Here is a 24347-nt window from a genome sequence, read left to right on the forward strand (position 1 = left end):
TAGAACTGAAGAGCTAAGACAGAGTTTGTATTTGTATTAGCTTCCTCAGACATGATTAGTGCTGTATCTCATCTATAAAGTGCTTAAGATGTTAAATTTAAACTGCATATCAAGACCATTGCAAAGAAACTGCTTTTTTAAATACACTGTGTTCTTGACAAAGTTCTATTTGAAACCAAGAATTTTCTTCCTGTGAAAATTATAAATGTGTCTAAAAGGTACTGAATCCATGATTGAAGTCCTGGTTTTTTGTAGGGTTGGGTGGGGGTTTTTTCAAGAAAAAACCCTAGAGGGTGTTGAACAGAATTACTAGAATTATTCTTCAAAAATGTATGTTTTGAATCTGAACATTCATCACTCTTGGCTAATTAAATCAAGTAAGGTTAACTCAGATCTACAGTCACTTTCTCTAGGTAGGAAAATAGCTGTCTGCCAGCTGTGTTTTTAAGATGCTGGCCAGCCTGGGGAAGACATGCAATTTAATCATTTGTACCAAGGGAAGGAGAAACGAGAGAGTACTTGGGGGAAAACGTCAGTAAGGCTTGTAGAGGACTTGTTCTTACACACTTTATTTCCTTGTTTTAATTACTGAGTTTTATCCTGTGTTGTGGCTGTTGGGTATGGTTTTTGGGGTTAATCATGCTGGTGATGTTAGTCTCACTTAAAACGAAATGTGAAACATAATCTCCCATTATCTGTGATTACTTAGTTTTCTTTGATGTTTTTCAGAAGAACTGGCTATATTCTAGGTTAGGAATGATATGCTGATATTTCTTTTAACTTTAAAAAAGCATTGTCTGTTGAAAAAATGGAAAGAACAATCAACAGTTCATTTTCCCCCAAATATTTCTGCCTTTAGTTCTAAAAGTTTCAAGTCAAGCATGGTGTCCTGCTGCTTGTTGATGTACTCTTCTTGAATCTATTTCAGTATCAGATGAAGCAATCTTGGCTTGTATGAGTGATAATAAATGGGTGTGAGAGGCATTTAAGGAAGGGTACCATATAAGTGCAAAAGTAATTACTGCCCATGACTTCATTTTTCAGTTATAACTCATACAGTCAAACAGTCAAGGACTGTTTGAAAACCACTGCTGTCAAAGAAAAGAGATAGTATTGAGGGGGGAAAAAAGGAAGAGGAAAAGTACAGTGATAATGTTTCATTTCAAAGGCACTGGAGACACCCTCAGCATCATTTTGTGTCTGCCAAATCACCTCTTATCCTCCCAGCATGTCAAAGATAGGGGGAAAAAAGTGTTGAGAAGGCTTTAAGTGATGTAAAATTCCTACTTTTAAGGATTAATAATATCATTATCACCTCATTCCAGTATGTTGGCTTTTTCTGCTGTAAGTTACTGTTTTTTCTGAAAAGTATGAGTAAGTTCTATGGATTAAAGAATGAAAAGCTCAGTTTTGAGTTTGTTTTTTATTAACAGCAGAATTTTTCCACATAGAGTTATATCTGGTGATGCATTTAATTTTTACAGAATTTTCTTTATTTTCCAGATTTTAGAAGTGAAAAGTCCAATAAAGCAAAACAAAACAGATAAACAAATGAAGAATGGGGATTGTGATAAGGTAAATAACAATGAGGGAGCAATAAAGTCCTACAGAATATGATACTACTATAGCAATAAATACTATATTACTGTAGCAATAAACTACTCCAGAATATGTGCTTACCAAATACCAACCTTTGTTACAGAATGAAAATCTTAATACATGTTTGCTTTGAATTCCTTTAGATGCAGATCTTTTTCTGTTTTCTTTCTATAATTCTTGTATCTTCTCTCATATTTTGAATTTTTTTCCTTCTTTTCAATCAGGTGATTTGGCAAATTTCACCAGTTGGGACTCTTCCATCTATTTATTTTATCTACTGTCCACCATAAGTTTGTGCTGTGCTTCACAGAGGAATGAGATGTAGATGAAAATTCACAGATGTATTCCTAGCCTGCAAATGAATCAGGGGAAAAAAGAAAATCTATTTTCCAGAATCCTTTCTGAAGGCTGTGCATTAGGAAGTGGCAGTGTGATTTAGCATGTTAACTAAAATGACATGAAGCAACTGTAACAGTTTAACACTGAGATAGTTTGATTTACATCTGTCTAATGGTTGTGAGCAAGAGCTCTCAATCCTTCCGTGAGCGAACATATCACAATTGCCCACTATGGACAAGTTTCTCTGAACGCTTGTATTTTACTGGTATTAGTGTCAATTTTGTGATGATAATTTGAGGCAAAAGATGGAAGTTGCAGCATCAAGATTTTTAGTGTCTAGATTTTTATCTGCAATACCTAGATTTTTAGTGCTCTGATATTTTGGTTTGCATTTTGGTCGCTTAGGTTGAGTGCCATATCTCATTCTGCTTACAAGCAAAAAAAAAAAAAAAAAGTTTTTAATGGCTCAGTAGCCATTTCTGAAGGAGAAAGTTGATAATAAGGTGGAGAGGTGAGACATGTTTAACATCCCAGGGAAGAAGCGCTAGAACTTACCTTTGGATTTATCTTGCTTAGTCTTTCTTTCCCCGTTGACACAAAAGAAATAATTACGTACCTCTAGAGAAAATGATTGATTTGATTTTGAGTCTTTGGGTTTGGTTCTTATGTAGAAAGATGGAATATGTTTTCTAAAGATGCTGTTTTGGCATCCCCAGTCTTATGATGCTTTCTGGCACAGTTGAGATACAGAGATTATCAGCAAATAATGACCACCTATGAAGATTTCTGTCAGTGTGAAGTATCTTAAAAAAACACAAAAAATTATATTTCTGTTGTATTAAGCTAGAGAATGCCAGACTATTAATAAAAAATACACTTCAAAGAAGAGTTTGGTCTTATCTCAAGTCCTGTGTGCCGTAGTGTAAGAAGGATTTAAAGCTATTAGAGAGCATTCAAAGGGGGTCTGCAAACATAGGGAAAGGCCTAGAGGGGAAGGAGCCTCTGAGGTCACTTGGTCTGTCCAGCCTGGAGAATAGGAGACTGCAGGGGGAGAACTCATTGTCTGAGGGAAGACCTCCTGAGAGGAAGAGGAGGGGCAACACTGATCTCTTCTCCATGGTGACCAGTGACATGACCCAAGGCAATAGCCTGAAGCTGAGTCAGGAGAGGCTGGATATTAGAAAAAGGTTCTTCACCCAGAGGGTGGCCAGTCCCCAGAATGGGCTCCCCAGCAAAATGGTCACAGCACCAGCCTGACAGAGTTCAAGAAGCTCAGAGAAAGGACAATGCTCTCAGGCACATGCTGTGACCCTTGGCGCTGTCCTGTGCAGAGCCAAGAGCTGGACTCAGTGATCCCTCTGGGTCTCTTCCAGCTCAAGATATTGATTCCAAGATTTAAAATGAGATTTCTATACTGGTTTTGAAGACATCTGAAGTTTATGAATACATTGCTATGACTTAATTAACAAGTTGTTTATGGGGGGGAATTTTTTTCTAGGCATATCTTGATGAACTAGTAGAGCTCCACAGAAGATTAATGACATTGAGAGAGAGACATGTACTGCAGCAGGTGAGAAGCATTATCATGCACTATCACAGTGCACTCATTGAAATTCTTAAGTCACATCTATTTCTATTTTGCTTCATTTAAAACTCTGTAATCACTTTTAGGTTATTGGTTAAAAACTCTGCTATCAATTTTTGTAGCCTTCAAACCTGTATAGTCCATAGAAGTCCTTTACCTCTTACACTGCAGTTTTGGGTATTTAATATTAAGTGTGTAACTGTGTTGTCTCTCTAAATGACAAATTTAAAAAAAAAAAAAGCCTGAGATATATTTTTTGCCAGTTTGTTGTTATGTTTCTTAACATGCTGTATCAATAATTATGGAAGCAGGATGGGAGAATGGACATAGCTGTGTACTGTCACTTGATAAAAATCTTGTTGCTTCTTTCCTTAAATTGACCAGCCTTGACTCAGAAGCAATTGAAGTGGGTTTTTTCCCATGGGAAGCAGAAAATATAAAATCAATGGAAAGCCCACTTTGAAGAAAAACGTAATATATTCCTTGAATCTTCTGAAGTCTTAGAATGCGTAAAATATGAAAGTGTCCAAACCAAAAAGGCTGCAAATTTATTGAAAGGTTATGCAATGGTAAGAGCAAAGAAAGTATTCTTGGCTTTCGGTGGTATTGTCAGGTACTGGATTGGATTGAAAATTGTGAAGATTAAACAGTAAGCATGGTCAACAAAGTAGATGCAATTTTAGCACAGATGGTTTTATTATGTTTTAGAGATGTTGTAAAGAGGAAAATTTTTGCCACTTCTAAAAGATTGCAACCACTTGTTAAATTTTTCTACTAAGCATGTTAACAATATTTTGGAAGCTCCAGCATTAACTGCTTTGTTAGTTCAGGCTCCATATTGTGAGTAAAGATGAGAAAACTATTGAGAGGTCATTGAAAAGGAAAATCTTGGTTAAGGACATTCTTAATTAAAGATGAATTTTGGTAGCTTTGTCAGATTTCATCTTATAACACACAGTGATGCATATTGGTTACCCTTCATATTTAAAGTATTGTTGCCTCCCAAGTTTCGTTTTTCTACAAAGGGAACCAAAGCATGCTTTCAGAATGGTAGCAGAGCCAAATTTTTATCTACATAGAGAAATAATTTTGAAGGAGGCTAAGATACAGGAATTGCAACACCCTATCCACTTCACATTTTTCATTGATTCTCAAAGACTTCACATTAAAACTGAATCTGGAAATGACACTGTATTGTAAAAAATCCCACCTTGTCTTTGCTTCCTGAGCGCTCATTTCCCCAGTTACCCAACGCATAGCTTCCAAATGGTATTGCTTCTGATTCACATCAGTGGCCAGTACTGCTGTTACCAGTGCAGAACTGAGCCACTGTCCCAGCCTGGACAGTCAGGACACGAACTCAGCTTTCACTGGGGCTGTTTGGACAGCCTTCAGACCATAGGGCTTACGTGGCTTATTGTGGAATTTTGGAAAAGAAAATCAACTTCAAAACATTTTGTACAGAGCAAATACACAAACAAGCAGGAAACCTTCTCTTTTTTTTCCCATGATGATGGTCTAGAGCTTTTGAAATCCTGACAGGATAAGCCTGGAGTAGCCAGATCTGACTCCACAACTGAGCCTGATCTGAGAAGGGGCTGGGACTAGCAAAATACTTTCCTATTGGAATTATTAGGCCATCCTAAGAAATACTTTCCAAGTAAGTAAAGTGCTTCAAGTCAAACACCTCATTGTCTTTCTCACTGGCAGCATTTATTTGGTGATGAAATATTTGTCTTTATTCGAAAAATAATGGGTTTGTCCCCTAAATTGTGTTCATTCTAATATTAGAGTACTGTTATAGTAAGCTTTGTGGGAGCTTACTAATACAAGGAAAAAGTCATGCGAAGAGAAACATAACTGAGCTGAAAATTTAGAGTATCCTAGTCTGAGTAAATGAAAAAGAGCAGTATACTCTTGTGCGTTTTAAACTAAACTTTTTTTTTCCCCTCTTGAGACAATTTGTCAAACCAGAGAAAGCATTTATTCATGAACTTTGCCTCACAACTTGCATTAGGAGTGAGGCATTTAATGCTGTAATCCATGATTACTTATACATTATTATTTACATTATGAAAGTTTGGTTGATGTAGAACTGGTGTTGCCTTCCTGGGGGAAATTGTTCTTGCAGATTGTTTCCCGTGTTTCAGAGCGTTTGCAGGCTGTTGGTACAGCCCCAGTGAAAGCTGGATTTATGGCTAGGCTGTGCAGGCTGGGACAGGGATTCAGCTCTTCTGGGAACACCATGATGCTGGCTACAGAAGTCTACCCGGAGTCAGTGGAAGAGCCAAATTACTTACCTGTTAGGCTGTCTGCACTAGTGGATGGTCTATGGTGCTGTAAAACAAAACACAGCTTAGTTTTAAAGCCTTTAATCCTTTAACATTCTGCAACTCATTAATTCATATGATTTTATCCATTTATAGAAATATCTTCCCAACACTGAATGGATAACTTGCAGAGAATCAGTGCTTCTCTACATTAAAAATAATCTTCCATCCCATCTTAAATGTCCTTACTGCTTTGCAGCTATGTAGTTAATGTAAAATACTTCCAGTGTGCACAGAAATTCAAAAGATACAGAGCTGAGAAAGTCTCTAGGAATTAATATGAAACTTCTATACTAAGAAATACATAGAGATTGTAGGAAGTACAGAAGTACAAAGGTGAGAACATCAAGGTGTAAAACTGCGTAATGGGATTGTGGTTACTGCATGAGAAGAGGGATCAAATGCATAAATATGCAACAGAAAACTCTAGACAGCTGCAAGAGTTTTAGAGGTGTTGGTGTTGAGGTGGAATGGTGATGGAGTCGTGTTGGCGGCTGAATGGCGGCTGTCATCTTGTTAGTTTATGTTAGGGCAGGTAAGTCTCTTGCACAGAGACTTTCAAAGACTTGCAAAAGAACAGTGAAGGCATTGATACAGTGTAAAAGCATGGGCTTTTTAAACTTACACTGAGGGACATGAAAAGGATTTTCTTTTTAAATTTTTTTTCCAATCTCAGTTGTTACCAAGTCCATAGGCATGACAGCAAATAGGAATGCAGCCAAATTGAGAAATGAGAAAAATGTATCTTTGTGAATGTGGCTCTTTCCCAATAGAGGCATTCTCTTTGAGACACTTTGTTAAAGGAAGCTGAGAAAGAGAGAAAACAGGAGAGACGTGATACTACACTGCAAGTGCCCAGATACATAATGAATTCTGATGTTAGGTGCTGCTTACAAACATACAAGAATTGCCTGAGAGGGAAAAGATATGTGAAGAACATTTGACCAAGAAATCAGTCCTGTGAGCAGTTTTTATAGGAATATTGGACTGTGGCAAGACAGATGTTGGTCAGAAATCATGTTTACAAAGAAATTCCTCTACCACATCTTTCACTGTAAGGAAAGAGGTTTGAATTCACAGTGATGAGGCCTTTCTCTTTTTCTCTTTTTCTCTTTTTCTCTTTTTCTCTTTTTCTCTTTTTCTCTTTTTCCTCTTTTTCCTCTTTTTCCTCTTTTTCCTCTTTTTCCTCTTTTTCCTCTTTTTTCTCTTTTTTCTCTTTTTTCTCTTTTTTCTCTTTTTTCTCTTTTTTCTCTTTTTTTCTCTTTTTTCTCTTTTTTTCTCTTTTTTTCTCTTTTTTTCTCTTTTTTCTCTATTTTCTCTTTTTTTCTCTTTTTTCTCTTTTTTCTCTTTTTTCTCTCTTTCTCTCTTTCTCTCTTTCTCTCTTTCTTTTTCTTTTTTTTTTTTCTGAAATCAGATATTAATGCAGAATATCCAATACATTCAAATGAATTTGGCTGGCTAAAGCAGTGTTTGTAACTCTGCATTTTCAGTGAAGAAAATGTTAGCACGACCCCATGAAAGGCAGCAACATTTCTGGTAACTTTTTGTCTTGTTTTGTGACATCAGAAGTCATATCTTCAGCTGGTTAAAAATCCAAAAGCCAGTGCATTAGGCAGCACAGGCTTAAGGAAGAAATTGGAGTTTGTAGCATGGCTGAAAACTAGGTTGCTCATGTTCTGAAGGTGCTTAACTTCAGATGGCAACTATCTTCTTAGAATTTTCTGCCAGGGGCAGCTTGGAGGTCTGGAAACTATCACATGGCCTAAAACCCTCCATAAATTGAAAAATGACTGTCATTAGTTGCACATTGGCTTCCTTATACAAACACACTCATTTGCTTGTTTAAAGGCTGATAAATAGTTACACTATGATGGATAATGATGAAACTGAGCTGGAGAGACATTATGTAAACAGAGACGTAATTTACTGCAGAAAAGCAAAGCTTATACAGCAGGACAAATGGGATATTTTTGTTCTTTGCAGCCTGAGCTTTTGGAATAAAACATTTTAATGCTGTGTTTTTAATGTTACAACTGTCAGATTTCCTAGCAGCTAATCTCAACCTTTTATTCTTTTGAAGAATTTCTGAATAGCACAGGGATGCATATGCTAATACTGTAAGTCATGAATTCCTCATTGACTGGCACACAGGCAGGTGTTTTTCATTGGGCTGTCTGGGTTTATCTTGATACATTTTTGTACATCCATTAAAGCCTTTGGGGTTCATTTCAGTCATTTGCCAGGTGCCCGGACATAGCGACTGTATCTCTTGGGGGCTGGATATTTAAAATGTTTATGTTTCCCTTGACCTAGAGCTTAAAAGCCAAAAGCAGAACTTGATCAATAGAAGTCCTTATCCATTTCTTAAAATATGCAGCACTGTTTAAAAATACATGTGTTAACACTTTCACATAATCTTTGTTTCTAAAATCAAGTATATTGCAGTGGGGTTTATTAGGGGTAGTATTCTTCCACAGTAACACAAGGAAGCGATAGACAGAGTTGTTCAATGTAGCTGTATTTTCTTGGCCACTGCTTCTGTAAACTTCTTGTGCAGCCATGTATTTGCCTCAGTGGATATCAGTGGATATTCAGATAGCAAGCCCAAGATTAGATTCCAGACTTTACAAAAGGAGGCTGGATTGACTACTTACCTTTGCTTCTCTCTTAGACGAGGATCAAGAGAGTGGCAAAAATGAGAACAATAATACGTATCAAAGTTTGCTTCCGGTATCAATCAGTTTTTTCACGCTGCATTATTTTTTTCCTCGTGTCAATTGCAGAACAACAGTAGGGGATGGAAAAGTGTTGCAAGAATCTGTGAATCAACAAGTGGACAAATGAAGTTAGTAATTTCAGATTAAAAATTCCTATATGGAAAAGAAGTTGAAAGCAAGAGGTACAAGAGGTGTGCTAATAAAAGCGAGATTTTTTTCCAGGTGCTTTCAGAATTATGGGCAGCTGTAAACCAAATTAAGCAGATTTTATTTTTATATTTTCCCATCTTTGAAAATAAAGGGTAATTGAAAAGGGAGATTTTTATTGTAACAAGCATTCCCCTTTTATTATTTTATCTTGTATCCATTCTATTTTATCTGTTTTTGCTTGTGTCATTCCATGCCTGACAATACACATTTCATATTTCATTTATCGTTTACATAGTCTTTAATTCTGTGGTCTGAGAAGAAAAAATATCTGTTTATGTAATGACATGGAGGGTGGAAATCTACAAAATATTTAGTTTAAATTAATTGTTCTTTGTGAAGTTGGTTATTGCTAACAGATTTGTCTTTTTAAGGTACATTCTGTAACCCATGTGTGCATACATCTCTATCTCCTCCAGCTGTGGAAAAGGAATTGCAGTCAGAGTAATAAAGCTCAAAACAATCAAGGAGCATCTCGCAGTAGTGTTTCAGTGGAGGTGTATGTGGAAGCCCCAGAACTAAATGGGTTTCAAATTGGAGGTTGCAGACAGGATTTGCAGTGTAGCCTGAATGCTGCACGAGGGGTGGTTGGAAGGACTGAGAAGAGCAGTGTTGTTATTTGAGTCCATGAGCTACCCAGAGGCCACTGCAGGGTGGAGTGCTTTTCTGTGTGCCCTTGGCATGTCTGTCTCTTGGAATGAAACCACACATAAGAGATTTATAGCAGCCATGTGTTGGCACTTTGTTAGCCCTCTCTGACAAATAATGCTTTGGCTTTTCAAGATGCTCAATGTGGTTTTTTTTGAGGTAGGTATGCATCACGAACTTGAAATATCTGAAGTTATTTTTATAGTAATTGTGTTGAGTATGACCACTCTTCAAAAATAAAGACTACAGTTTAATGACTAAAAATGTTACAACTGCAGAAATGCACAAGTTAGCTGTCTACTGTTGATTTCATGGAAATGTAGGATGGTTAAGTTTGGAAGGAATCTCTGGAGGTCACAAGGACATGTAGAGCCAATTGCCTGGGACTATGTCAAATGACTGAAATATCTCTAAGGATGAAGACCCCACAACCTAAGTGATGTTATGACCTTGCTGGGAGTCCGTCCATGGTTTGTTTGGCAAAAAAAAAAAAAGATTTAACTGTGTTACCCAAAAAGTGACTACTACTATGTGAACTAACAGCTCATGTAAGATCTCTTGGGGTTTTTTTGGTTTGTTTTTTTTTTTAATTATAGGGACTGGACTCTCTAAGGATTTATTTCTTTTCCTCATTTGCAGAAAGGTTTATGTAATTTATTTCCTAATGTAACCTGCTTAGCAGCTATGCACATAATAAATATTCCAGATATCTACCTGGAATTTTTAATTATTTGTTTGAGCTTAAGGGTATAATGTTGCCCCTTCCTCCCTTATTTTTTAAACTGAATTAGAAAATAAGCAGATTTTCTTTGAACATTTGAAAAATATATTGTCAATGCTAATGTTTGCAGCAACAGCAGACAGGTATGCTGACATTATGGTTGATGATGATCTTAAAAATAAACCAAGATACTATAATCTGAACAATAATGCATGTCAGAAAGGAAGTGAATGATAAGGGTAATGGTTAAATCTGCAAGTATTGGGGCAATTTGGCTCATGTTAGGCCTTTCATATGGTACTTGTTTATACTAACAGCAGGCGCGTAAAACTGCTGGAATTTCCAATTGCATCTTTTCTTTTCTTTCAGATAGTAAATCTTATAGAAGAAACTGGACACTTTCATATCACAAATACAACCTTTGACTTTGATCTTTGTTCACTGGACAAAACCACAGTCCGTAAACTACAGAGTTATCTGGAAACATCTGGAACCTCCTGAGGATTCAGCATATGGCTGTGTCAAAAACTGTTCTTTAAATGATGTATGCAGAATGATGCGACCAAAATGGAGGGGAAAAAACCAAAAACCTCTTCAGCTTTTTTTTTTTCCTTAAAGCCAGTCTCTTGATAAGGGAGAGCAAAAGTGACCAGACTCAGAGGACCACTCTTCTCAAGAAGAAAATGCTCTGGAAGAGTTTGCCTGGGTAGCCTTGAAAAACAAACACAGAAAAACAAACAAAAATACTTGTTCTTAATGAATGTGTATGATATCATGTATCTCTCTCTGTGGTGTTCAAGTCCACAAGATGAATGCATGTTCAACACACTGCCTTACTACATAACTGATCTATTTATTATTGCATACATGTATCTTAAAGTCAATGAGTCACTGAGTGACACTACCAGATATTGCAAGTAGTGGGGTCCCTTGTGTGCTATTTTGATGCAGTACTTTCACAAGCCTAGTAACCTTATTCACATTGAAATGCCACTTCTTGCTATCTTTCTTTAGTCAATTAAAACACTACAGTCTTGATTCCACCTCTGCAGTTCTGGGAAACAAGATACAAATGTGGCGACCAAGCAGTGGTCCTGTATTTCATTTCCTGTCTACCACAGTAGGGTGGACTGCAAGTCCTTGATTCTATCCACTTACTGATATTGACTGGTTAAAAAGTGCACCAAATAGGTTCATGTGACTTGCTGTCTAGCCTCAGTGAATAAATCAATAAGACTTTTAACAAAAAATGCTATGTATACTGTCCTGAATCTGGCAACTCTTTCAGTCTACATTTTTGTGTCCATTTAAATGTTGCAAAATTAAATATATATTAGAGTGAAGGTGTTCTGCAGGAGCTCATGATAAAAGAAAAAGTACTGGTCCTGTCTTTAAAGAACATGTTGTAGAAAATTCTTAATTTGGGGCTATTTATTACTTTGAGTTTCAACACTCTTCTGCTGTGTGTGACTCACTTCTACCATAAAACTTTTTGCATAACATTTTTGGTCGTTCATATAGTAAATGATCTGCTTAGTTTGTTTTGGGGATTTTTTTCTGATTTAGTTGGTTTTTTTACAACTGCTAAATTAAAACCTTTTGTTTGAAAAGAAGAAAAAATGTTGTTATACACTTAAATGAATACATGAAATAAAATACATGTATGATATCATCTGTATGTGTGTTTATATATACACGTGTACCACACCTGTGTATATGTGTATACATACACACATACATGCACATATGCTTTTTAAACTTTGCAGATTTTGGTATCTGTTGGTAACCTTATTGTGTTTCCAGAAGAATTTCTTGTCTATAAAAATGAGTATTCTTTCATACCATCCATTATTTCTTGAAATCAGGATCCTTGTTTATGCCTGATCAAATGAGAGGATGTATACTCAGTTTCACATCAATGCTTCATGCTCTCATATTGCTGATGGTTTCTTGATGAAATCATTGCCTTTATATGAAAAATTCAAACTCTTAAAGGACAAGAGAAAATAATAATTTTAAAATTACTTCTGGATGCAAAGGTTTATTCAGGTTTACCAGACTGATAAATGTATCTTGTTGCTAGACTGGCCAGTATGTCATGTGTATGCTTATTATGCCACATGTAGTCTCTATGTGTAGAGCTAAACAGTACTATCTTTATGACTTACTGTTTAATGTGCACAGTTTGTGCAGCACTGAAAAACTATTGGGGTTATTTCTTATTCAGATGGTAAATCTTAATACTGTTTCTTTAAGTCCAAAGAAAATTTTACACTTTACTCTTTTTGAAAGGGCACGATACATATTGGGTTGGGGGGCTTTTTTTCTTATTTAAAATGTTGTTTGATCATACTCCGCAGGAAGTCCTCCTTAGGCTTCTGAAGAATAAGTGTACTTTTTCAGTAATGTTATGACTCTTATTGATGATTGGCATGAAGCATACTTGAAGCGTTTTGTTGTTCTTTTAAGTCCATGTCTTAATGTGCAATTGGGGAGGGGATGGAGGACTGGGAGTGTAATGTTAACTTTACTATTGACAAAAGGCAGGTGACGATGGGGAAGGGAAAAGGGGTGCATGTAAAGGGGATAAACTTCAATTTTTATTGATTGTTTTATATAAAAATGTTTGGTAATCTAAAAGCAACTTTAAAAACCTTTGGTCTACAAATGTGTGTTCAACTTTCCTGTCTTCTAGGTATACCAGATGTATATGGAAATTTGTCCACTTGGACTTTTCTAAGTCTTGTGGTAAAGACTCATTGAGTTTCAGAAGGGGATACTTCTAGTACAACTATTGCACTGTTTTTTTAGAAATGGTGAAATGAATCATTTTACCCTTAAAATACCAGATAAGCTTTATTGTACACTGAGAACAGGGGTGGAGGAAAGGAAAAACTAGATAATAGGCATAAAAGAGAGATAACATCAATTACAGTATCAAATCAGTGCTGAATTTCATGCAAACTGTGGATGATCCTTAAACTCTTAAATTTTCTAATTCAATGAGAGAGAGAAAATAGACTGTTGGTGTCAAGGTGTGCGTTGACTTGTTCACAAAACTCTGATAGAATTAGAGTGACTAAGTTTTGATCTAAATTTTAAAGTTAGCTATTTTCATCTAATTTTGTATATGGAAACAAAATAAAACTATGTTCACCTAATTTCAGACATTCATGTTTCTCTTAAAGGAAAAACAAGAAGACACCCTTCCAAGTCTTTAATGTCTATGAGCATTGATCTTTGGGATGGGTTAAAGTGTTTTGGCAACAAATGTTTTGAAGTCTTACTTAGCATAAAGCTGTTTAAAACAGTTATATAAGAGAATTTGGACCAGACAGAGTTTAGCAGTAAGTTCCAATATCTAGAGTAATTCTCAGCATGAGTCACTGTTACTAGAGCAGTAGTTGTATCCAGTAGCAAAGACAGTTTTCTCACTAGAAACTTTCCTCCTCAGAAAGTGGATGTCCAATTCGGTAGACAACTTAAAAAAAAAATTATTTAATTTTTTTTACAAATTGTGATCAGCTGAGAGGCTTTATAAAACTTCCAGTATCATCTAAATTTGAAGGCCATCTTAGTCCTTGCTAAAGAAAAAGAGCTAGAAAGGAGGAAGGGGCCTCCTTTCCTCCTCTCATACAGTAAAGTGAAGAGAGTCTTCCAAGGTAAAACTAAATCTGTGCTCAGTCTTCAGCCTTTGGACTGTAAGAAATGGTTGATCATTTCTCTCTCTCTTCATTGGTTTGGTGTTTTTAGAAAAGTCTATGCTCTCAATTTCAGAAACAAAATGCACACAGTACAGTGCATTTGGAGAGCCCAGTATATTTCTATTAAAATTTCTTTTAGTCTCTGGGAAGGAAATTACAAGTTCTTGGGTTTTGCCTGGCCCATTGTTCTTCTTTCCCATTCTCACAGTGAAATAAAGTACTTTCACAATCTAGTTTGAGTCCTTGGTCCTTACTGGGTATAATCTTCCTTTCCTAGGAGCTGTACCAGTGTTTTGGGGTCTCTTGAATGACCCATTTGTTCCAAGACCTGTCACTTAGTTTGCAAAATTGATGGGGAAACTGTAGAATTGCCTGAAGTGAAAATTGCCTCATTCATTAGGTTTTGTTGTATGCATTATCTTACTCCAGACACTGCACTGATGGTAGGATTTTTGATTTGTTCGGATACACCATATCTCATCTTTTACCACTTGCAGTTTGATGACAAACTATCATTTAGTAAACTCCTTTTTCAGTCTACAGAGTCTGTTTTGCGTTTGCTCATTGGCCTGTGGTTTACAGAAATTAGGCATCACGATGAAAATTTTGTCAGCTTTTCACCCACAGCAGGAGCTAGGAGGAACTACAGAAATAAGCAGCAAAATAAGAGATGTTCCAAAGTTTAACAAGTGTGAGGCATGTGTTTTAATGAGCCTCAATAGTTTTCTTAATTGTCAAGCAGTATACAGTAGAATGCAGTGTACACCAGGAGGCTACTCTATACACTGTACGGAGTCTTACTGCTGGGCATAAAAGCCTTCCTAACAGATGACAGGGACTAAAACACATATATCTGCAGTGCTTTTGTGCATGCTTGGAAGTTAATCAGTGTATTAATGCTGCTAAACCAATGACATTTACAAGGCTGGCTCTGTGTCTGGACAGATAAATTAACATCAAAGCACACTCACTCTAAGAGCCTTGCATTTGATTGAGCAGCAAGAAATGATACTGTGACTAGAAAGGAAAGAGAAGTATAACTACAGTGAGAACAAAGCCCTGGGGTGTGGGGTGGAGTGGGGAGAAAGAAAAAAAAAGGTGTAAAGAAGAGATGCAATAGTACAACTGCCTTGGTTTGTTACTGTAAAATCTGCAGTTGTTGATGAGTAGAGACAGAGATGGAGATTGCAGCAACATAAAAAAATTTAGGTGTTTTATTGTTTGGGATGCTAATATCAGTTTCACATTTGTTTCAGTATTCTATCTGACTTACATTCTATGTTTTACCTCAGCCAGGCTGAGATAAAACATAGAATTGATTGTACTGCAAAGTGGTAGTCTTGCATTTTTCATTTACTTTAATATTGCCAGTCTTGAAATTTGAGTGAAGTCAAATGTAAGCCTGTGAATGCAGCAGATGTATTTTCATTATTATTCAGTATAATTCTGACTGGAAGTAACCATTTCCTGAATCTTCCATCAAATGGATTATGTATTTTCATATGTTCCTTTAGAGAGCTGATGCTATAAAACTGCAATTTCTGTAAGTAGACATCACCCATCTCATCACAACAAAGAATAAATTATTAACTTTTATCATTGCTCACAGAGAGTCAGAATGCAACATCTGAGTCCTGTTTAGGAAAGAGTGGGTTTGTGAAAGTGTCAGATACAGCTTTTTAACAAGACCTAGAAATAAAGCCTATCTCTTTTCAGGAGGAGAAGGACAAGAAATATTTGCTTAAAATATTTCTACTCTGATAATGCTGGGGTTTTCCTACAATTACATTCCTCTTTCAAATCTTTAGGCATCTAAAAACCAGTGACTACAGATAAATTGTTAAAGAATCAAACGAATTGAAAATACAAGCAAGTTTGTGTTAAAATCCTGACTGTGCAAGGAGTAAGGTCATAATGCTGATACTGCTTTCGGCACAGGGCAGACATTCCTAGCACATGTGGTTTGTGTATCCTCATCTGAGTGGGTGGTCTAGAAAATGGTGCAAAATGCAGCAGGAGGGCTCCATTTTTGAGTGGTGCAGAGGAAACATTCATTATATGCTCAGCCAGTACCACCCAGGCTATCCAAGATGAAGCAGTTTTCTTTCAACTTTTATGAGCAGCTATGTTTTTACTTTGCCTATGCAGCTAAATATTTTAATTCTTTTTTACAACTCTGTTAGTCCTGAACTGTAAGTTCCATGCTTGCTAGGCACCTTGTTAGGTTTGGAGTGGGGTTATTGTGATGTGGCTGTTTCTTTGGGAAGCTCATAAGACAGAAGTGAAACACAGTTGTGACTTCTTCATTATTATTATTATTATTATTATTATTATTATTATTATTATTTTCTGCTTGTAGATAGTATAAGCTTCTGAAATATTTACTCTCAAAAATTGTCTTGCATGTAAGAAAAAGTTAATACTTCTTTCATTAGTGTCAGGTTTTCTTAGCACAGTGTATAGTAAATGGATGAATGAGAAATAAGCTTTAGTGAAAGTAGCCACATTTGAAATCAAGATTCTTGTGGACCACTGCAGTCAGGGCAGCCCAGAAATGCTTTTTTTGTTATTGTAGACATGCGTGAATCTCAGACTGCGTATAAAGGGAAATAGTGATTAAGGTGCTCAATTAGTTTTCAACTATCTCTTGCTAAGGTACATCAGACATCTGCTCACAACCTATGTAAAAACTTAATTGAGTGTCGGCTGGGACTTTTCTGTGCTAAACACCCCTTTCTCTTTGTATTGTCACAGCTATGAGAATAGGTTGCTGCAATAGGCACTTGCTATTGTCTTGCAACTATGGGACATAACTCTGCAGTGCCTTGGTTTAAGTTGGTTAGTATAAGTTTAATTATGCTCACAATTAACCATGATGCTTGTTGCTCAGATGAATTACCTTTATCCTTTACTCTTTTGTGGTTTCAGATTAATATTTGCAGGTGGACAGGTGGGGGAGGAAAGGGGGGGAGAGAGTTGTTCTCTCTCCATCAATGCAATGTCTTCTCTCATTCTGGATTTACATTCTAAAGACAATGACTCTAACAATAAAATATCAAGGCTCAAGCTCTTCCCATGAGAATGTTGTACATTAAACATCTGCAGAACCTTTGGTGGCTAAATCAATCCTGGATTTATGGTTTCTTCTTCAAAAGGATTTAAGGCAAGGAAAGCAAAACTGACTCTGCTTCACAAAGTTTTTGAGGTTAGAGAGATCATCTGGTCCAGCTCCATGGTTTCTCCTTGAAAGTCCTATTGGGCTTTTGCCAGATTCTTTGGGAAGCTCTTTGTATTGGCCTGTTCCCAGGAACTGAGTGTTCAAGTAAACTAAATGTAGCTTTGAGCATCCAGGCACACTCTTACATGCCTTATGTCACTCTTCCTTTAAGAATAGGCTTTTCTTCTTCCTAGATAAGTAGTTTTTGTCCAAGGACAAAAGCTGGTACAGATGTCCCTCTATTCACTGGAAATGGAAGTAATTTTAAAGGAGCCGTTTAACCATTTTGATATACTGCTTTACAGACCAAATGTACTTGGTTGGCCCTGGATTTTACAATAATAATAATTTTTCTTTTGTGTATTTAATAATGCACATACTGTATCATAGAATCAGTGCTTGGTTTCTCATGGAAGAAACTGCTAAAAATTACCTGATTCCAACCTCCCTGTCATGCCAGGAAGACATTCCACTAGACCAGACTGCTCAGAGCTCCATCCAACCAGGCCTTGAACATCTCCAGGAATTGGACATCCACAACTTCTCTGGGCAACCTCTTCCACTGCCTCAGTACCCTTACATTCAAGAATTTCTTCCTAAAATCTAATCTCACCCTTTTTCAGTTCAAAACCATTACCTCCTGTCCTATCACTGTAGGACCTGGTAAAATATGTTTCTCTGTCTTTCAAATAAGCCCCCTTCAGTTATGGGAAGGTTGCAATGGGTTCTCCTCTTCTCTAGGCAGAACAACATCAATTCTCTCAGACTGTCTTCCTAGGAGAGGTGCATCAGGTCTCTGGCCATTTTCAGTTGCCCTCTCTGGACCTGTCCTGTGCTGTGGGCCCCAAGTCTCACAGTCTGTTAATGTTTTTCCTGTATGTAAAGCATAATTTCATGGTCTGAGTAGAGAGAAGAGGGGATGATCCATGGTTCTCACATACTACACAGCTGGTACCTCTTCAGACTGCTATCTGGCTTTTCTGCCAGAGCTGCTCCCCAGACCCAGTCTGCAGCACTCTGCCTTTCCATAGCAGACCTCAATATTTGTCCTTGTTAAATTTTACAGGGTCACTGCCATCCCCTTCCTCCCACCTGTCTAAGTCATGCAGCCCTGCCATCAAGTATTTGACTACAGGCACCCCAGACTGGTGTCATATGCAAATCTGAGGCAGGTGCACTACATCTTCTCCCTTGAGACACCGATAAAGGTGTAAAACAAGACAGGTTCCCACAGACTCTTGGGGAATGCTACCCCTAACCTGTTTCCAGGCTGAGCATAAAACACTAGTCACCAGCCTTTACACCTAACCATTTTTTACTCATGTAGTTGTCTCCCCACACAGACCTCAGTGTCTGAACCCAAATATGGAAATGCCACGGCAGAATCAGTTGGTTACTAAGGTTGTGGTAAATGACATCCACTGCTCTCACAAAAGTGAGATCATTTACTCTTGGTAAATGTGTGATGTTACTTGCCACAACCACCACTTCATATATCTGGAATAAATTTCCAAGGGCATTAACTACATGAATTGCACAGAAACTGAGGCGATAACTGGCTTGTAGTTCATCAGATCACCCTTCTTTTCCCTTTTGTAAGGTACTATATTTGCCTTTCTGTAGTCATGATGTGTCAAGCTTTTAGGGTGTCAGCCACCTGGCTCAGCACCTGTTGATGTGGCCTTTCAGGTCCTATAAACATATGGGGGACAGGATTGCTCTAGAGAGCTCCTCATTGACACTCAGTACCTCCTTTCTTCCTTGAATTCTGTCCCTAGACATGAAGGCTTGGTAGTGAAGTCCAAGGACTGAGCATCCCACAAACTTATCTATGCCACTAAATAAAATCTGGAAAATTATGAGTGGGACCATTATCAGACCATCAAACTCAATCATATGTAGTCTGACCCATGGCTACTGTGCAGTTTAGAGTAGGAAAAGCATCTGTCATTCAGTCTGGAGCATTTATTTTCATGAATGGAGGGGGCAGATAACCAGTTACAAGAATGTTTTGTCTTTTCCTGTTGTCAGAGCAGCACAAAATATCTGGAGAAGAGCTGGGGATGCATTATTTATCTGGGAGTATATAAACAGAGAACTAATTAATTGCATTTTAGCGGGTTTTTTTCCTCCATTCTCTCTCAAGACAGGTGCCAGAAAACTAGGCAACAAATATCCTTTTTTAAATGAAACAACACCAAGTTACACATTGATATACAAACTTGAACTTATGAATCAAATGTAAGGTTTGTTTAGCAATTAATTCCGTGTAACATAAAGGGTTAAAAGGACTGTGGTCTTCTTTGAGTTTTCTCCAAAAGGTGAAGGACTTATGGAAGATAAAAATGTCAGGACAATATTTTTTTTATGCAAGGAAGTTCTGTCAAGAGAGACAACCTTTTGCTTTAGTGACTTCTTTTACCATAAAAGGTGAAATGTAAAATGGGAGTCAAGCTATAGAAAAATTTGAAGAAATCCAGGCTGACGATATGATAAGTAGGATTGATGAAACCCAGTGGAAGTATCTGTTTGGCTCCAGGAGATCTGGTGAATGAGTTTTCATGTCCAACATGTCATTAACGATCATTTATGTTAACCAGCTCCATAATATATGCTGATTTTCTCTCTATGGTTGCTCCCAACTCTGTGTTGCTGAATTACAACTCCTGTCTGAATGACATTTGGTTTTAATCTGAGAATGCTACATGGCAGAAAATTGTCCCTGGTTCCCTGTCCCTAAAATCAGTGATCTTCCCTTAATTCTAAAAGTCCAATTTGAGCTATTTAAGCTACGTACATTTGGTTACTTTCATATGAAACTCAAGCATTGCCTCCTTTTCCTTCAGGACCCAGGACCTGCAAGGCATGGTTTTCTTTTTTTTTTTTTTAACTGCAACCTAAGTTCCTAATTTAATTTCATTCTATGCTTAATTCAGATGCACAAAGTAGAGACTATGGAAATGCTCTCTTCTCCTTTTTTTTTTCCAATGTCACATTTGTTTCTGCTACCAAAGTACTTTATCAGGAATCACAGAATATCTTGAGTTGGAAGATACCCATAAGGACCATCAAGTGCAACTCCCTGCTGCTTGGAGGACCACCTAACACTAAACCATATTATTAACTTCTTGTTCAGATGCTCCTTGAATTCTGTCAGGCTGGTGCTGTGACCATTTCCCCAGGGAAACAGTTTTCCAGTGCCCAACCACCCTTTGTGTGAAGAACTGTTTTCCTGTTGTTCAATCTGACTTCCTCTGATGCAGCTTCAAGTTTATTTCAGTGTATCCTATAGCTGGTCTTCAGGAGAAGGTCAGTGTAGTCCAGAAGGACCAGAGAATGTCTGAAAAGATTTGTCCAAATTTGTCCTGTAAACTTCAGTGGATGCCAGAACAAATATAAACCATTTAGAAGATCTGCAGTTACCACTGTATCTCAAAACAGGCAAAGAACTGGTTGAGACTGGAAACTCAAGTGAAATGTGGTCTAAATTAAGGAATTACAAATGTCTGATTTCCTCTAAATTAGAAGTAGAAGACAAGAAAAGGGAACAAGAAATGGTGGAACATTTAACTCAGGCTGTTTAAATATGAGGATGATCAGAAAGAATGATAAGGTACCCATTTGCAATGTTGGTACAGTGTACAGGGTACATTCAAGAAAAAGAGGTAGAAGGCTCTTTCTTTGAAGGTAGGAACAGTTACAGCACCAAAGTTGAAAGGTGATTAATTATGCCCCCTTGAATTTACTGGCTTTGTCTCCTGGAGGGAAAGGAGGCACATGGAGAGTGCTTGCCAAGGACCTATGACAAGAACAGAGAACACTTGTCTTCCCAACTGTCCTGCCTGCAGGCAAATAGGCCGAGAGGAAAGGTACTGCATTTGCAACAGGAAGGAGGGAATGAGCTTTGGTGCCTCTAATTGCTTTCAGTGGGAATACCATAAGAAATCTTTAGGGGTTGGAGACTGGGCTAGAGAGAGGGAGGAATGGAGGGTGTTGACATATATGCAACTTGAGGTGAGAGAGCATAAGACATTAACAATAGTGTTAGAATTTACTGGGGAAAAAAATTCAAAGGTTGATGTGCCTGAAGGTATGTTAATTTACCAGAGGGAAGGAGTAAGAACAGTGCAAACCAATACAATGAAGTTTTGTGGGGTAATCTTCAGAGAGTATTTCTTAAATGGAGGAATATCAGACACAGTTTTAAGGAATCTTTTAAAATCCCAGTGCAGCAGTGCTAAATGAGAAACTATGAAAACTTTTTCTGGTGTTCAAAGGTTGAAACACAAGAGCAGCCTGTGCCCTAGGAAATTGAATCAATATAGAAAAATGACAGTTTTTCCTCACTTGGAGAATGAAGGCTGTATGGAATACATTTCTGAGAAAAGTAAGTTAACAGACATTTAATGAGATCAGGATATCTTGATTTGTTCCAGGGGACATGAAGATGCCAAAGAAGCAGGGTGAAAAAGTTCAAAAGTGAGCTTTTGATATTTTTCAGAAGGTTTAATATCTTTTCCTGTCCCCAAATTTTAGTATGCTCTTGCCTCTGATTAACCTTTCACCCCCGTTGTGTGGCAGAACAATGGTGCCTTTGTTAAACTCTCAGCAGAGCTACTGATTCATTATGTCCTACTTAATGTCTATTGGTAGTCCTCCAGTTTATCTGTGGTTGTTGGGGCTTTTTTTTCCTTTTTTGTCTTTACCTTATCAAAGCAGCAGAAACAAAAAAAATAGCACTCAAATTGTTCTGCCTTGTATTTCAACCCCAAATGCTGAAACATGATAGAGAAGCAATTTCTTTTTAACCAGTTTAACATACCTTGTATTTAAAAGCATCAAAAGCATTTAAAAATCAGAGCTTGCACTCTCTTTTCTGACATGAAAGAAGAGCACTATGGATTTTATACCTCGCAGCTCTGTCATTTCTGGGAGTGAACAGGAATGACAACCATTTGAAAATTTTTTCCAAAACAACATGGTAAAAATTTCCACAGTATACAAGTGACAATAATGTACTCTTCAAAAGGGTCCCCAAGTCACTGAGGTTTTTACCCCATTTTGTTCTCCAAATGCATAACTATTTTATTTATGTGTCATTGTCATGGATATCAATTGCCCAAATCATGTACCATAGTACTGGGGCTATAGAAAAACACCCATGTGCCTCCCATGGGGTGTAAGTTGCCTGAGTCTGTAACAATATGGGATCACAAGTTCTGACCTCAAGAAATGAAGGTACAGAAGTAGGTCTCTATATTTATGATATATAATCCCACAATATATTTATGATATATAGTCCCTAGAGAGGTTTGATAAACCTTTAAAATCAGGAGTAAAGAATTCAGCCAGAGTATGTATATATTTATTCTTTCTGTATCACAGGGGGAGTATACAGGGAACTCATTTGGTATGCTACACTTTCTGGACAGCTTGCATCTGAAATTTGCAAAACTAGTATGAAATGTTCTGCACCTGAAAATATTCCATGTTTTGTCTGCTGGTTTTGCCTAATGGTTTGGGGTCTTTGGCTTTTTTATAAAATTTCTTATGACACAAAGCCCAACCACTATCCTTTGTTAGTGAACTTTTGAAGTTTTGGGGTTTTATTTTCTTATTATTGCTGACAGCGTTAAAAGTTGATTGCATATAAGCAAATATTGTAATAAAAATTTAATGGGTATTACTGGTTAAATTAATTGTTTGTAGTGTGGTCTCTAAAGCATCTGAAACTCTCAGGTGAATTTGTTGTCTCCAAATTTAGGTAGCTAAACACGAGTTTTTCCAGATCTGCAGAGAGCCACAGTTGCTGAAACAGGTTTTGCAGGCAAGAGGTTTACTATATACTGTACAGCCTTAACTGAAACAGTTATTAAATCACTTATTGTCACTCACTGGAAATCATTTTTGCAATACTTCGGAGATTGAATTGTTGCTTACACAGCACTGTGAGTAGGCACAGTACTCCATTGGTGTCTGAAAATCATGGAGAAATTCACCATCTAAATAATATATATACATATACAAAACCAAAACAAAATAAGAAAAATTTAGATGCCCAGGAGAAATTGCACTGTGTTGTAAGCAATGCACCAATTTCAAAAGGACTATTGTACCAGGGAAAGTTAGCAGCACCAACCTATTCAATCTGTGTGCTGTGCTTTTGAAAACAAATAGATCAAATGATTGAAACAGAATCAAATGCTCTTTCAATGAGTCTCCATTAGCCCATTGTTCGTTGGCTAGACAGCCCAGGTCTGATTCCAGACAGTGCCATACCATTACAGACCTGGGGCTAGGAGTGCGAGAGCAAAAGTGCACTCACTAAAAAGGTCTGCAAGGTAAATGTTTTCATGTCTGAGATTGAAAGCTGAGGATAGTTAGCCGTCTTATGGTGAAAATCAGTTCATCTTTCCTGACATCTTCTCTTGTTACCCATCTGGGAAGGCATATCTCACATGTGATCAAAATAATCCCCTTTCTTTGTACATGGGCCATAGACTGTTCTCATGCCTCATGTGAGTCCTCATCGAAGTAAGAGATCTGACTGGATTTTGAAATGTGCAGGGTCCCTGCTCAGTGATCTCATCTTGCAGAGATGCAGAGCATGGTGCTCAATCCTATGCTACAGCAAGAAGCAGCTGTCATGGGAAGATTTATGGATTTTTTGATTCTGTCCATTATGGTGCCATATGGAACTGAAGTCATGGATCATTTATGTAGTCAACTTAGGTTACATTTTTTAAAGGATTTTGAAACCCTAGGACTGCAACTACTCTATCCTTGTTAACTGCTTTGCACTAAGTTACTAGTTCTGCTGAGCTGACAATATATTCCCAGTTGGCTACAAGTTTTGATGGAGACATAGATTTATGCACAGCAGCACTGTAGGAACGATTATTGGGACTTAATGCTGCTTCTACAAGCTGTGTCCCTCTGACTGTCATCAGACTCTGTTCTTCAGTTCTAGTTTTAGTATGGTAACACAGGAGTATTCCTTTATTTCACAGGTGACTTCTAAAGCTCTTTTTATTAATAATAAATTTAAATAAGAAAAAATATTTACAGTCACTCCTTTCTTTCATTGCTTTTCAGTTAAATAGAGATCAGACCTATTAGGTGTGCTCAAAAGAGCTGTATAACTTTTCAAATATGCCATCAAATCTGCAATAGATGTTGGACTAGCTGTTTCTACCCATGAATTATCCAGCACTCATTGCAGCATGAAAGTCTTTAGAGAATTTGCAACTACCTACTATGTCTGTTGCATAATATGGAGA

At 37.3% G+C, this 24347-nt stretch overlaps 1 protein-coding gene across 1 annotated transcript in view; it reads left to right on the top strand.

Moving 5' to 3' along the window:
• Window positions 1-14083, top strand: part of MLLT3 (MLLT3 super elongation complex subunit) — a 118512-nt gene extending 104429 nt beyond the window's left edge. Inside the window, exons 10-12 of the mRNA XM_071424929.1 lie at window positions 1504-1575; window positions 3437-3508; window positions 10516-14083. Coding sequence (XP_071281030.1) covers window positions 1504-1575; window positions 3437-3508; window positions 10516-10647 — 276 coding nt within the window. The 3' untranslated portion in view covers window positions 10648-14083. The remainder of the gene's footprint in view (window positions 1-1503; window positions 1576-3436; window positions 3509-10515) is intronic.
• Window positions 14084-24347: the final 10264 nt, after the last annotated feature.

Source organism: Agelaius tricolor, unplaced genomic scaffold, assembly GCF_023055355.1.
Source record: "Agelaius tricolor isolate 1412-34295 unplaced genomic scaffold, bAgeTri1.0.p SCAF_4, whole genome shotgun sequence".
Taxonomy (NCBI): domain Eukaryota; kingdom Metazoa; phylum Chordata; class Aves; order Passeriformes; family Icteridae; genus Agelaius; species Agelaius tricolor.